This window comes from Neophocaena asiaeorientalis, unplaced genomic scaffold (genome assembly GCF_003031525.2).
Source record: "Neophocaena asiaeorientalis asiaeorientalis breed wild unplaced genomic scaffold, Neophocaena_asiaeorientalis_V1.1 scaffold106, whole genome shotgun sequence".
NCBI classification, from domain to species: Eukaryota; Metazoa; Chordata; class Mammalia; order Artiodactyla; family Phocoenidae; genus Neophocaena; species Neophocaena asiaeorientalis.
This window is the reverse complement of record NW_020172597.1, coordinates 3,555,957-3,570,386: the sequence shown is the minus strand read 5'-3', so window position 1 is coordinate 3,570,386 and position 14,430 is coordinate 3,555,957. Positions and strand designations below refer to the sequence as shown.

The following is a 14,430-nucleotide window of genomic DNA, read 5'->3' as shown; positions in this document are numbered from 1 at the left end:
AAAAAGTTTAAAGGAATACACACTAAAATGCTAAAAAATATGGATTAATCTAGTAAGATTACAAGTGATTTTTATTTTCTTTATACTCAACTGAATTTTTCTATCATACATATACATAATTTTATAATTTTTAAAATATGAAAGTAGTTTCACAAACAGTAAAATAGCACAGGCACAACACACCAAAATTAACCTTTTAGTGAATACCTTTCACAGCTTTAGATACAGCACTATTGTAACAGGCCAGTTTGACTGAATCTCTCAGGGGCTAAGATGGGTATTTGCTCATCAAGTTTCATTTGTCTTTTTCCCTCTGATAAAAGTCTCCACAAACCTGGCATTTATGCTTTATATGTTTAGGATGAGCAGCTCAATTTATGAAGACTTCTGAGGAAACAGTGGTTACCCATACCCTTTATAAAAAACAAAACTGGTATACAAACGGACTCTGTTGGTCAATTCTTTTAGAAATGGGTAATGATTTTTCAGAAGGACCTGAAGCAGGAATTAATATCTGCACACGGTTCTGAAAAATATATCTACCTGGAAAGGTAACTCAAAGATAACTCATTAGGGACTGAGGATGAGTAGCAATTCCTCTGTTATAAAGAAGATGGATTTGCAGTGTATTTCACATTATACAGTACGGCTGTTTAGACATCTGTGAACACAGGGTTAGGAGTCTCAATGCCCCAGAACATCAAGCTGGACTTAAGTTATCACTACCAGTAACAGAGGGAAAAAAAAACTTCTTAAACTATCATTTCACAATTGTACTTCTAATTCACCATGATCAAGATAAGAACAATATGGTGAATAAATAAATGTAGTTTACCTGTAACATAGCTTTTTGCTCCTCCCCACATGTGCCAAAGATTTCACCACGATGACTGAATAGTTCGTCCATGGAATCTTTGTGTCGAATGATGTCAATGGAGAAAGCCTTTGAAAAGTAAACTATTGTTAAGTCAAGAAATGTAAGAAGCCCGCACCTGTGTTAGTGAAAAGTTAGACATACCCTATGAAAAATTCTTTGCTTTAAAAAAGCCACATCAAAAACTGTTCTTATAAAGTTTGACACTTTGCCTATCCACACAACTTCAATGCTTATCTTTTAGTAGCTTACAAGAATATCTTCCCTCCTGAAAACCAGGAAGAAAATTGCTAACTACTCTTTCCTGGATTAATGGGCCTATTTCTACCCTTTTCACAAAGCAAAAAATCTCTTCCTCATCCTAACCAAATATTTATATAATTAGTCTCTACCCACCATCATGACACTGACTCATTCTACTTTACCTGGGATAGTCAGAAACTCTCTGCTAGTCACTCTTAAGAGACTGATGATTCTTCTAGCTCAGGACACAGTGAATACATCACTTACCTTCTGTACCTGCAGCTGAGCTGTGGTCTGGTCCTGTTCCAAGCGGATTGGACCCAGCGCCAGCAGTTTCCGTTTTGTTTCAGCAACCCAAGCTAGCTCTGCATCAGCAGCTTGCTCATACTAACAGACATATTGAAGAAAAATGGACATATTACAGCCAACGTCCTCCTTCTGAGAATTCTAATTTATTCAACATAGAAAGGCCTAGATTTTCAGTAATACAGTTTACATCTCACAAAGTAAAGCCAAAATTGGTGAGAATTTCATAAAATCACAAATCAAGATGCAGACAATTTAGAGTTGATTATACTTCAACAAATATGAGTTGATCTTATTTCAACTTCTTTAGAAAGACGTTACAGAACCCAGTGAGTGGTTCTACAGCTAGAAACAACCATGGAAACCAAGACTCTTCAAAAGAAATACACTTTCTAATGAGAGTACTTTTTTGAGGCTGTGCTCTTTTTCTGCCAATCCTCTTTCCTACCCATGCTCTAAACAGTAGCAGTCATGTGTTTAAATACAAACTAACATGGCGGCAGAGGGCTGAGTCAAGTTAACTTGAAGTACTTGCTCAGCTGAAGAACCCTAAGGCCCCAGAAGAACACCAAACCTTTAAATAGAATGCAATAACGTATGCAATGCCATCAACAAATACAAAACCTAGGAACATGTTCTATGTGACCATTGTTTAATGAGGTCCCTCAATCTTTTACCTCTTCCTTGTCAACGTTGCCAAATTACACTAATACTTAAAGGAAAGTGAGTTCCCAAGCGTGGTAAATTTCACACTGAAATATCTGGCCAGGATGAGGGATATTAATTAAGACATAACAGGAATGCACTTGGCATCAGAGCAAACTTCTCTGTGGTTCAGAAAGCATTTGCTTATCACTATGAACTCAAGGAGTCATGTTATATTATTTTTTGCACCATGGCACATTAATAGGTGCATATCCAGCTACAAAGAAAAGCAAATAACTTTTCCCAGAAAGTAGGAAGGAAAAAGGATTGAGGGAAATATGACACCTGTGTTTACTTGGGAGGGTTCTATTTTGGATGGCTCTGCTATTTTGGTTAGCATATTTGATAGTAATTATAGTTCTTGGTTCTGTCCCCTTTTCCATCTAATGCTAAAACAGCTGATTATGTCAAACTAAGACTGTGATGCACTTGGACCTTTCGGATCTACATATTATCTACCCCCATCACCATCTGCCTCTTAGCAGGGCAGTAGCAAGGAAAGGGCTCACACACTCTCTTCTCCAGGTTCTTTTCTGCTCAAAGCGGTCAAGTATTTTTGGTCAAACCTAGATCCATCCTCACTTACCTTTACCTAATCAGTTCCCACCACTTAAATGATTCGTTGCATCAGATTTAGCTTGATCTCATTTATTCCTATTCCTGAGCCCATATTTATGTGGGTCATAGTTTTGTACTTCACGCTGCCTAAAATATTAATGCAGAGGTGTTTATAAAGATTACCTGTTGTGATCTCTGAATAGCAGCATCGATTTCATCCACCCTTTGTCCAACAGTGTCACTGACCAGCTTGTACTGCTCATTGGCATCAGACACAAGTTTATCCAGCCCTTCTCTGGCTCTCCAGGGCACCAGCTCTAAGAGAGCACGGCTCACCTCATTCACTGTGTCCAACACCAGCCTGTGCTCCATGACCTCCTTCTTTAGCTCCTAAAGAGGGAAAAGAGTTTTCAGGCCATCCCTTGCTAAATTAAGCCCATTAGCAGCTGTGCTGGGTGGAAAGTGCTCTCTCTACCACACATCCCAGCAGGGTTCTGACCTCCTTCCTTCACTTATTTATTTTTTTTCTTGTCTCAGATTTTTCAATCACTCCACAGCCTGACTTTAGGCTTAGCCGCTTAGAACTGTCTGCAAGACTTCTCAAGCCAGACTGTCTCTGGGTAACATGAATGGTGCTTTTTGCTTTTTTTCTCCTTATTTCAGTAGAAATGATAAATAATGCTTTAATCATAGGTATTTACCTCAACAAGTACCTACACAGTATTTCTGCACATCTAGAACTGCACTAGATCCTGCAGGAGAATCAAACATAACCATGAAGTACTCTTTTAGAGAATGAACTATGACAGTAAATTCTAAAATGTTGCATATAAAGCAAGCTTCTTACGGTTTTTTTAACAGTTTTTTAAAACATTAGTTTTATTTATTTATTTTTGGCTGCGTTGGGTCTTCATTGCTGAGTGCAGGCTTCCTCTAGTTGCAGCGAGCGGGGGCTACTCTTTGTTGTAGTGTGCGGGCTTCTCACTGCGGTGGCTTCTCTTGTTGCAGAGCACGGGCTCTAGGTGCGCGAGCTTCAGTAGTTGTGGGCTTAGCTGCTCCACGGCATGTGGGATCTTCTTGGACCGGGGCTCGAACCCGTGTCCCCTGCATTGGCAGGTGGATTCTTAACCACTGCGCCATCAGGGAAGCCCTTCCTAGGGTTTTGAGAGTCAATCTTTTCTCTTCTTCAGACCATAACAAGTGCTCTTATATAGGTCTGTATATCAAATTTTATTTTCCAAGAATAAACAAAAAATGAGGCAGGCAGAAATTTTTGGTTTACACTTAAGGTATAGATAGTTGGTATTAAACACAAGAATTTGAACTTAAGTATTCTAAGAGGAAAAATTTTTTCCCTTTACAGTGTGAAATGACAGCTCACCTTCTGCCTTTGCTGAAACTGGGGTATTTGCTCCCCTGTGGGAGACTGTCCTCCACTGGCTGCCAGCTCCTCCTCCACTCCCCTCAGCCACCAGGTCAGTTCCTCATACGTGGACTGGAACTTGGCGGCCAGCTGCCGAGCTTGCTCTAAGGTTCTCAGGGCCTTGGAGCTAGTGAGTGTTATGTCTGCATAGCGAGTCTTTATGCCATCCAGTTTCTCTTGGATAAGCAATACCTCTTCACCTGTGGGAGACAGCACACAATTATTCACATTTAATAGGATATGAGGGAGCCCTCTTAACCTCCCTTTCTTCAAATCAGAGCTCAACTTTTATAGATGCTCTCTCCCTATGGCAGTGGTTTCACCTAGCATCCCACACTAAGGGAGGTGGGAAATAAACCTTCAATCAACAGAAGAAGTGACTTCTGAGATTATTAAGATCTGAGTTTGACTGCAGGTGTTCCTACACATTCTCAGCACCTTTCAGTAAATGCTGGCATTCACCATATTGGAGGGCAGGGGGAGCCTTCATCTATAACCAGATCTGAGACAACAGTGTTTTAGTTTTCAAAAATTGAGCAGGAAATAGGAACCCAAGCTGCCCGTCACCTGGGAGCACGTGGTAATACAATCTTAGTGAGTACTAAGCTCCTCCTATCTGCAAAGAGAAGTGGCTACTGCAGGGTGCTGATGTAATTGTCTGTGGGACCATAGACGTGCTAAGAGATGCACTTTTCAAAGTACCTGTGGTTTGTTTTAGAAGAGCCTGGCCGTTTTTAATAGCTTGATCTACATTCTTCTTTCTATTAACAATTTCTTCATTTAAAGCCTGAAAGGAAAGAATACCATTAATCCTAAAACTATGGCACAACAAAGGGAAAGAAATGTGAGCCCTTTAAGAGACCAAATTTAAAGTAAAGAGATCAATACCAGTTTAGTTTAAACATGAGATATTTGATTCCTTCATTTTCTCTTTGGTTACCCCCTTCTTTAATTACTCAAAACAATGAAATCAGCTACTTATAGGCAAACTTTCCTTTGATGAGAAGAGACTTAGGACTAAATCCACTTTACTAATCTATTGGTACCAAACGTGAACCCAAGAAAGGTAGAAGTAGAATTCAGCAAAAATGTCTACTATGTCCAAAATAAAGAATAAGGCGGAAAGTTCAACAGAAGAAAGTCAGCAAGAACGGGCTGACTTAAATCAGGATCCTGGTTAAAAACTCTCAATACCTGAAGTCAACGAAGCAGAAGAATCTAAGATTATTAAAACCAAAAAACTGCTTTGCTGATTTTTACCATCCCCAAGGAAATGTCACAAAAACGAAAACAAAAAGGGGCAAATTGTTGTTTCTACTCAGATGACACAGAATCCCTGGAATTTGAGTATATAAATTCTAGAACCATTAAAAAACCCTAGGCACTACTATTTAGGTAATCTGGTTTTGTTACAGAACATTCTTTCACATAACTGCTCAAGTGGAAACTGAATGATAATTCCTTGATGATGTAAAACATGAGCTGGAATTGAGATGGCCCGATTACATTCTGGATCATCTTCTAGGATTATTGATTCAGTCTGTTAAGTACAAGTATTTCCATGTAAATCATCAAAAAATAGATTAGTCCAGTCTGTAACTATGCACTTGTGTATAAAATAAAGTTGAAATGTTTGGAATTTAAAAAAAGAGAGAGAAATGAAGAGAAACATGAATCAAAATTACAAAATAACTTAGTAACATAATAAGAATGGAAAACACGAATACCAGGTGGTCAGCATGCTGCTTCTGCAGGACATCCTGTCTGTAATCCTTTACGAACACTGAACTGAGCTTGTCCTCAACCTCAGCCAGCCAGTTGAGCACCTCCACCTCATCCTCCCCGAACAGCCTAGCGTTAGACAGTGCTTGTTCAAGCAGGGCTGCTTTCCGACAGCACCGGTCTTGAATCTCACTGAATCGGGCCTGCAATGAGTCTAGCTTTTCAGACAGTACACCCTGCTCTGCAGAACATGTCAGGGAGGAGAGGGACTGCCCAATTTTGACTGCCTGGTGCACATCTGTTGCATGGCTTTCTATTTCTTCCTCCAGAGCCTGGAAATCCAGATGGAAAAAATGAATAACAGAAACAAAATAAATGAAAAGTAGACATGAAACAATGAATCACAAATGATATAATAATAATATAAAAGTTCACCTACTGAAGGGCAAAAATAACATAAAAACAGAGAACAAAAGCAGCTTTTCCTGATAGCAGCCTATTAGGCCATTGCTATTTTTACTTCAAGAATGTGACTAGTCCAATTAATAACTGGACCATATTTTAAATTAAACTTATTAAACCCCCCCCCACAAAACACATCTTATAGAATGCTGCGGGCAGTTTTCTAGGCTTTCTGGTCCCAGTTCTGTGTTTCCATTTACCGTAACTACCTCCTACCTTGTGGCGAACTATCTGCTGCTGTACTTTGGCGGCCTGAGTGCCAACAGGCTCTGAGTTAGCGAGCTTTTTCTCCGTGACAGATAAGAAGTCAGAAATAGGCTCAGCTGTCTCATGGAATTGTTTGGCCAGAACCAGGATATCTTCCAGCTGTTTTTGCCTACACAAATATATAGAACAAGCTGCTCAGGCAAAAAGTCACATTAAGACTGATAATAGAACTATATTCAGTAAAAGACCAACCTTAATGAGGCACATTTGAAATATCAATAGTAAACAGAACACACATAAACAGCACTTTGCTGTTTTAAAGGCTTTCATAAGCAGTACCTTATTTTGATTCTGTCATGCCCTTGTAAGGTAGGCAGAATTATCCCACTATTACAAAAGAGAAAAACAACCCTGAAGGCTTAAAGAAAGATCTGTCCAGGTCGCCCACTGGGTAGCAATAGTACAATGAGGATTATAATCAGACCTTCTACTACTCTTTCTCCTATTGGATGTGGTACGTGCATCCTCTGTAAAGGTGACCAAAATAAAGTTTAAAGGAGTAAAAAAAAAAACATCAGTTTTCATTTCTCTTTCCCCATCACTGCTACCTTCACTTGTGAGTGACGAGAAGAGAGAGCATTTGAAGAGCAAAGGCAGACCAAGCTATGAATGAGAACCCCCCTTCCTATCTCCCCCAATCCAGTCAGGCTTCTAGTAATTTCAAGCCCCAGAGCATAACTTTGAATTCTGATTCAAGGCAAAAAATGACCTCAAACTAGCTGAATTTGCCAAGGCAAACAGCAGCCAAAAGATCTATGGACTTTATAAATGGAATCTTAAATCTGGAATCTTAAATCTTATTTAATGTAACATCCACACTTAGCTTGGATTTCAAATACCCTGCAGATTAAAATCAGCAAATTACAAAAGGAGAGAGGAAGCCTGAATGCTGGAGGCAGCCTAATAAGCAACAGACAGAAAAACCACCGCAGAACTGCATGAGCACACAGATTAACAATCAAAGGCCATGACGATGACGTTGGAGCATTAAAAACAGACTCAGTGCTATGTCATCTGAAAAGGCCCTGGAAGCATGTGACTTTTATTTCAGAAAACCTTCACTGAACACCTACTCTGGACAAACTTATCTTAATAAGAAATGATTTAATATAAAGATCTGCCATCTTAATTATCTGGAAATTTAATTATGCTCGAGTATAAAGAAAAATATATTTCTAGATGCTATTTTTAAATGTCAATATAAAGTACAGAACTTCCTTTCTTAGTTTATGTCCACTTGCAAAATACATCTTGAATTAATAATACAACTAAAACATATAATCTTAAATATTATTAATCAAGAATTTCATTTTTAAAATATTGCCTGGTGGGTTATTTTAATTGGTTAATGACCTGCTTATAGATTTTATTCTTTTTTTAAAAAAAGAATAAAATATATTTCATACTGGAGTATAGTTGAGTAACAATGTTGTGTTAGTTTCAGGTGTACAGCAAAGTGATTCAGTTGGACATATATATGTAACTGTTCTTTTTTAAATTCTAAATTAAAAAAATTTCATTCTTAAAAAAATTGCCCCTAATTTCTATGTCTTTCTTACTCACCTCTGATTTTGGAATCTGTAAGTTTGAAGAAATCAATGTAATAGGATTTGGGGTAGCAAAGAGAAGAGCTAAAATAATTCAGAGGCATCGAAAATCCAATATTAAAGAATCTAAACAAAAGTCTTTAGGATGTCTACAACAAATGACACTGCTCTTGGTATTTCTCTTTAAAATATTGGCTCAGAAACTGTGTTAGACTAGGAGGATGGAAGCAAGTAGGGTAGAAGGAAAGAGTCATAAAAAGATACATTAGGAACAAACCAAGACTTCAGTGAGCTTAAGGATCTAGGAGATAAGTACATAAACTAATGACCATAATACAAGGTACAGATGATGAGTTATGGCAGTTAAGAGGAAAGTGAAATTGTTCTATGCTTGGGGAATAAAGAAAACCTTCATAAAAGCAGGGGAGATGAACAGAAGTATTTCATGGAAGATGCAACACCATCAGCAAAGACAGAATTAGGGAACTGACAGAAGATACTGAAGAACCGAATACGGTTTACTGTGCCCACAAGGAATGAGAATAGTGGAAACTAAGAAAGATAGGTTAGGGCCAAACAGTAGAGGGCTTTGAATGTTGGATGAAAGAGACTTTATTTTATAGGCAACAGGGAGTCATTAAATGTCTCTGAGCATGCAAAGAGGGGAAGGCCTGAGGGTAAGCAGCAGTACAGTGATGATCAGGTGAGCTACCTCATGAGAACTGGCCCAAGTGAGAGTTTGTAAGTCATGAACTGAGGCGAGTGGGAATTAGAGAAATGGACAGAAAGGAAAGACACTGTAGAAGTGAAATGGACAGAATTTAGCAGCCTGATAGATATGGGACACAAAGCAGGGGGGAAAAAAAGGGTAAAAAATGAGGTTGAGGTTTTAAGCCTAGGAAACTGCAAGGTTAATGGTGCTATTTATTAGTGGAAATGGATGGAGAGGCAGAAGAAAAGTGGTGCAATTTGGAAATGAAAGTAAGTTGAATTCTTTCATTTGTTTCTCCCACTAACGTGGAGCAAGCAAATACTTTGTAGCTCAGACAAGAAATAAGCAAGCCACGGATGGGTAGAAGTAAAGAGACTGAAGAGGAGGTTATCTGAAGATGGCCCGTGGCTACCTAGATAATACATGATCAGCTCTACAACTCTCAACCTGATTTCTGATTAGTTATCATTTATTTTTAAAACTGAGAACAGTATAAGGTAAAAGTAAAGACATGGTGTGACTTATTAAAAGCTCAAGTGACACTGGGCTAACTTATAGCTATGGAAAGAGAAAGCACTTCCTTGGAGGAGAAAAGTATACTGCCTGTCTTGTGGCCATTTAGTGAAGAAAGTCCATGCATCTCTTGAATGCTCATTTAACAGAACCACAGACCAGCTCCTAGATATAAGAACATCTAATACTAGGATAAGCTAACAGAAAAGAACATGATAAATTTCAATTCCAAGTATCGAAAACATTATTTATAAATAGGAATGGAAAAAATCTGTTTCCAAAACTCAGAAAATAACTTGGCTGGATTGTAGGATCTGCGTCTGCTGTTTGGAACCAAGATCATATTGCAACAGAACACCACCAAAGAGCAATGAGTCTTCCAGGTCTCAGAAATTTATGGAGTAGCTGAGGCTCATTTCCTGAGTTACTCTGGTTATGAGGATCACCTCTAAAAACTTATCTCTCTTCAAGACAAAAGCCGTTAAACACCTACCAAAGCACTGTATGAATCATCCAGGGGCTTTTAGAGCACCTCAGTGATACAAGTCAGAAACCGCCTCGGACCTATATTCCTCAAAACCCCAGTGGCTTTACCTGGCTGCTGCCTTGCTGAGTAGTCCTGTCCATCTACTTTCAAGACTCTCCAACTGCCCAGTGATCTTCTCTCTATCAGCCCGCTCAGCTGCCTGGGCTATTCTGCCTCCTTCTGCTTGAAGCATGTCTACTGTGGCCTTTCGATCATCTAGGAGCCGCTGGAGCAACTGATGTACATGTTTAAAAGGAATGAAAAGTGATAACATGGGGTCACTTTAAAATCTGAAACAAGGAAAATGAACAAAATCCAAAACCTCACCCCACTGAGCCCTACGTTTAATTGAATAATGAAGTTTTTTTTTTTCATCCTAAGGCAAAACATGAGATATAATTCCTACCACCCATATAAACTTTTCATACACTTAGGGTTTTAAATGGAGCAGTGACTATCATTATGTGACTGATAGGGAACTTAGTTTGAACCAGGAGAAAAAGGCACTGTAATGGAAATTAAACCAAAAATATATACATATATAGATAGAGCCTTATACATGATATACATTATTTAAATATTGCTGACCCAAAAAACACTAAAAACCTCTTAAGAAAAAAAAAAAAAAAAAAAAAACCTCCAACACTGAAATAGGATAAGTGAACAAGCAAAATGGTTCAGTTCAATACGTGTCATGGTAATCTAGGAGATTATAAAGTAAGATGATGAAAATCAATTTCTGTCTTTCTTTTCTGGATCACACAAGGTAGGTTAGGATTCTACCAAAACTCCTGAATATGCTCCTGAAACCATAAGCAAATGTGTTGTCTGTCATTCCCTACGGCTGTTACAGTTCACTGCCCCAACATTCTCACTTACCTTCTGTTCTTGGATCTGTGCTTTCACCACTTTATACTCAGCAGATGGGGGTTTCTGATTGGCTATGAGCTCCTCAGTGTCTGCCAACCAGCTGAGCAACGGCTCCAAGGCATCTTGGAACTTCCCACAATGCAACAAAGCCTCCTGGAGTTGTGCGATTCTTTGTGCAACCTGTATCACAGACATGGAGGTTCATTATGAGAAAGGAGAGAGCTTTTAAATGACTACTCACCCCTTTTTGTAACTACAGACTGGAACTGCAAATTTTTATTTGCATTCAGGTGCCAGGGAAACCAGAGATTGCAATGTCTCTTTCCTCTGCCCTCCATCCCCAGTATACTCACCTTTTTATTCAATGTGTTCCACCGAGCGTTGATCTCTTCCATGTCATGTTCCAAACCCTGCACATCACAGTTTTTTCCGGCACTCTGGATCAAACCCTGGCCGAGTCCATTCACCTGCTGTAGTTTCAACTGAAGAGGATCCACCTGTTCTTTCTGAAACATCTAGATAATTGTAAGCCAAAGAAGATTTAATCTAAAGGCAATGAGATCCTCTACACCACACAGTGACTGGTTATTCTTGGGAGATTTATGATTTAACAAGGGAGGGCCAGGAATAACAAGAGAAAACGAGCCATTTGTACAGGAAAGTATCAAGGAAACGTGGTTTCATATTTCAATACATACATTCTCTTATGGACAAGTAATTACAGAGAGTTACAGCACTACTTAGGCATTTAACTCAATGACTCATGGTTTGTTTTTGTTTGTTTTTTAATCTTCTTAATTTTTAATGCAAAAAGCTATAGAGAATAAAAGCAGCACCAGCCTCAAGATATCATGAAAGTGTGATGCATTATCAGTCCTAAAAGGGAAGACTGACTAGTATTTAAGATTAAAAATACCTTGGGGAATAGCTTTAATTGACCACTGATACATGCAATGCTCTTCTCTGACTTGGACTAATAACTCAATTAGTCAAAACATATTAATGGTGTGAAGAACACCAACCTCATAGCTTAATCCCCCTGTGGCTATTTAACTCCATTCTGTTCCAAGGCCATAGACCACACACGGCCAATAATCTTGAAATAGTATTCTTCTGATTACAAAGGGAAATGGGCCAGTAATACTGGGAGATGTCCTTAACAACTTCAGGCACCTACTCTGAGTAAGATGCAGGTATACATAAAATACTTTTAAAATAATGATACTATATATCCATGTTCACCATGAAACAATGGAATTTTAAAACAATATGAACAAGTGTAACAAGCAATGTGAATGTTTCTTTCTAATGCAGTCAAGGTCCATTATTTTTTTTTTTTTTTTCCGGTGCGCGGGCCTCTCACTGCTGCGGCCTCTCCCGCCGCGGAGCACAGGCTCCGGACGCGCAGGCCCAGTGGCCATGGCTCACGGGCCCAGCGGCTCCGCGGCACGTGGGATCTTCCCGGACCGGGGCACGAACCCGTGTCCCCTGCATCGGCAGGCGGACTCTCAACCACTGCGCCACCAGGGAAGCCCCAAGGTCCATTATTACTCGGAACTTTCTAAAAGGAAACAAAGAGTCACAAGAGAACAGTACTTTTGCCACTCTAATGGCATTAAGGAAAAGAATGAGATAAATATTCGTCCCTAAGATCAGATTTCTCTCAATTATCAGAGGATAAAATGAGCCATATTTCCACTAGTCTAGATCTATTTCCATTCTTTTCTCTTCCATAAAAAGTTCCTTCAGTTTCAGTGAGACAGGTGAGCCAATTAAAGCCAAAGAATGACAGAAAATCGAAGAGGACAAAAATAAATGTGAAAGAAAATTGTAAGTTTGGGTAAGACTAATTTTGGCCTATGTGAGACCACAGATCACACTAGGATTAGGAAACTGATTCTAGCAAGAGTGGTCTGTGGCTGAACAAGTGAGTCACCAGGGAGGAAAGGCTCCAAGGAACACTGAAAAAGGAAGGTTATATACAGGTACTCACCAGTGGGCTTCATTTTACACTATAATCCGACTACACCATATTTTGTTAGGCAACACTACAAGGCAGTTCAGTTAAAAATGACTGTTGCTCCGACAGCATGGTTCCCAGAGAAAGCAAGTGCTATGTATGATTCTATTTTGCGTTAAAGATGTTTTCACTGCAGAAAAATCAGAGCAGAGGGGGGAAAAAACAACTCCCACGGCTTAAGCTGCTTGAGTGCAACAAAACGGCTGTGGGGCAGGGGTTGGAAAGGCAAAGAAAGCAGAAATGCCTAAGGTACAGAGAGAAGATGTCAAGTCCACACCGAAGAGCCCCCTTTTACTCGGTAATTAAATCCTGTCTCATGCTATGACTGACATTTAATTCTTTCTCTGTTGTGCCAATATGGTAGCCAACAGCTACTTGTGGCTCTTTAACTAGAAATTCAGTTCCTCGACCACACTAGCCACATTGCATCGGGTCAACAGCCACGTGTGGCTAGGGCCTAATGTACTGGGCAACCCAGAGAATACCTCCTCTCCTGGCAAGAAGCTCTATGGGCTATCAATGCAAATGACACAGAAAAGCAAAAATAAAATTTAAATAGCTTAACAATCTCTTTCATATAACACAGCGAATTCTTTTCTTAAAATTTGGATTTACTTTGTTTGTGAACATTTCACATAGAAGCATTAGAGGTTACTTCATTTCCCATGCCCACTCTATGGATTAAGTTGACAGGGAATGGGTAGTTGTCTCATTTTTTTCCCCAGAAGTTAAAAAATATATGAAAGTGCCTCTAGATACTAAGTACTGTTTAAATATTTATACTGAACACCAGTGAACAGAATGTTAAAGAAAGTAAATTTGAAAACACTTGTTCCTTTTCTCTCAACTCCCAAATAAAGCTGTTGTGCAAAACCAGTGCTTTTAAGGTACGTTAAATTCCTACTCCTTACTATTTCAGTGGGACTGTGCCATGTTATTAACTAACCAGTGCTGGCAGACATTTCCCAGAGCAGAACACTAATAAAAATTATTGCAAGGCCGTAAGATGCAACAGGGACATAAAACAGAAAACTTCGCAAAGAACTTCTTCAAATGCTTTTATCTTTGGTAACACCACAGTCTCCCAGTTTTCATCCTGACTGATCCTTTTTTGATGTCCTTTGCCCGCTTCCTCCTCTACATCTCCAAATGCTAGCCTTTGTGGGTAGGGATAAGAGTAGCATGTCAGTCCTGAGCCCTCTTCTCATTCCACACTCTCCTCTAGGCAATTCTATCCATTCCTACGGCTTTAAATACTTACCATGATAAATGCTCATCACTCTAAAATTTATATGTATCTTTTGAATTTCAAATCTGGATATCCAACTACTTGCTTAGTATTGCCATACAAATGAATCACAGGCATCTTGAACTTAACCATTCCAAAATCGAACCTGCTAATTTCCTCTTCCCCAAGTCTGTTCTTCCCTAAGCAATTTACTACTGCTCCCATTGTATGGCTGTGAGCATAACTGACGCCATTTTGGGCCTTTAGAGCTTCTCGCGTCCTTTTGCTGACGCAACCCAGGACTGTAACGTACAGTAAATCACTTCTCTATTGTCACAGACTTTGTAGATAACAGATATTGTTTAATAATCATCAGGACCCAGTAGCCCCTATGCTCTGTTAGTCCCCAAACAATGATGAAAACCTTTGCTGACATATATTCCTGGCGCCCATG

The 14,430-nt window shown here is 39.3% G+C and overlaps 1 protein-coding gene across 14 annotated transcripts in view; it reads right to left on the bottom strand.

Moving 5' to 3' along the window:
* The window catches only part of MACF1 (microtubule actin crosslinking factor 1), a 282,110-nt gene that overhangs the window by 43,631 nt on the left and 224,049 nt on the right, over positions 1 to 14,430 (bottom strand). For all 14 annotated transcript variants that reach the window (XM_024738722.1, XM_024738718.1, XM_024738727.1 and 11 more), the window contains 10 exons: positions 11,082 to 11,243; positions 10,738 to 10,908; positions 9,927 to 10,093; positions 6,510 to 6,669; positions 5,837 to 6,163; positions 4,812 to 4,896; positions 4,068 to 4,309; positions 2,870 to 3,076; positions 1,385 to 1,504; positions 836 to 943 (listed from right to left, as the gene is read on the bottom strand). In XM_024738722.1, the coding sequence (XP_024594490.1) occupies positions 836 to 943; positions 1,385 to 1,504; positions 2,870 to 3,076; positions 4,068 to 4,309; positions 4,812 to 4,896; positions 5,837 to 6,163; positions 6,510 to 6,669; positions 9,927 to 10,093; positions 10,738 to 10,908; positions 11,082 to 11,243 (1,749 nt within the window). The remainder of the gene's footprint in view (positions 1 to 835; positions 944 to 1,384; positions 1,505 to 2,869; positions 3,077 to 4,067; positions 4,310 to 4,811; positions 4,897 to 5,836; positions 6,164 to 6,509; positions 6,670 to 9,926; positions 10,094 to 10,737; positions 10,909 to 11,081; positions 11,244 to 14,430) is intronic.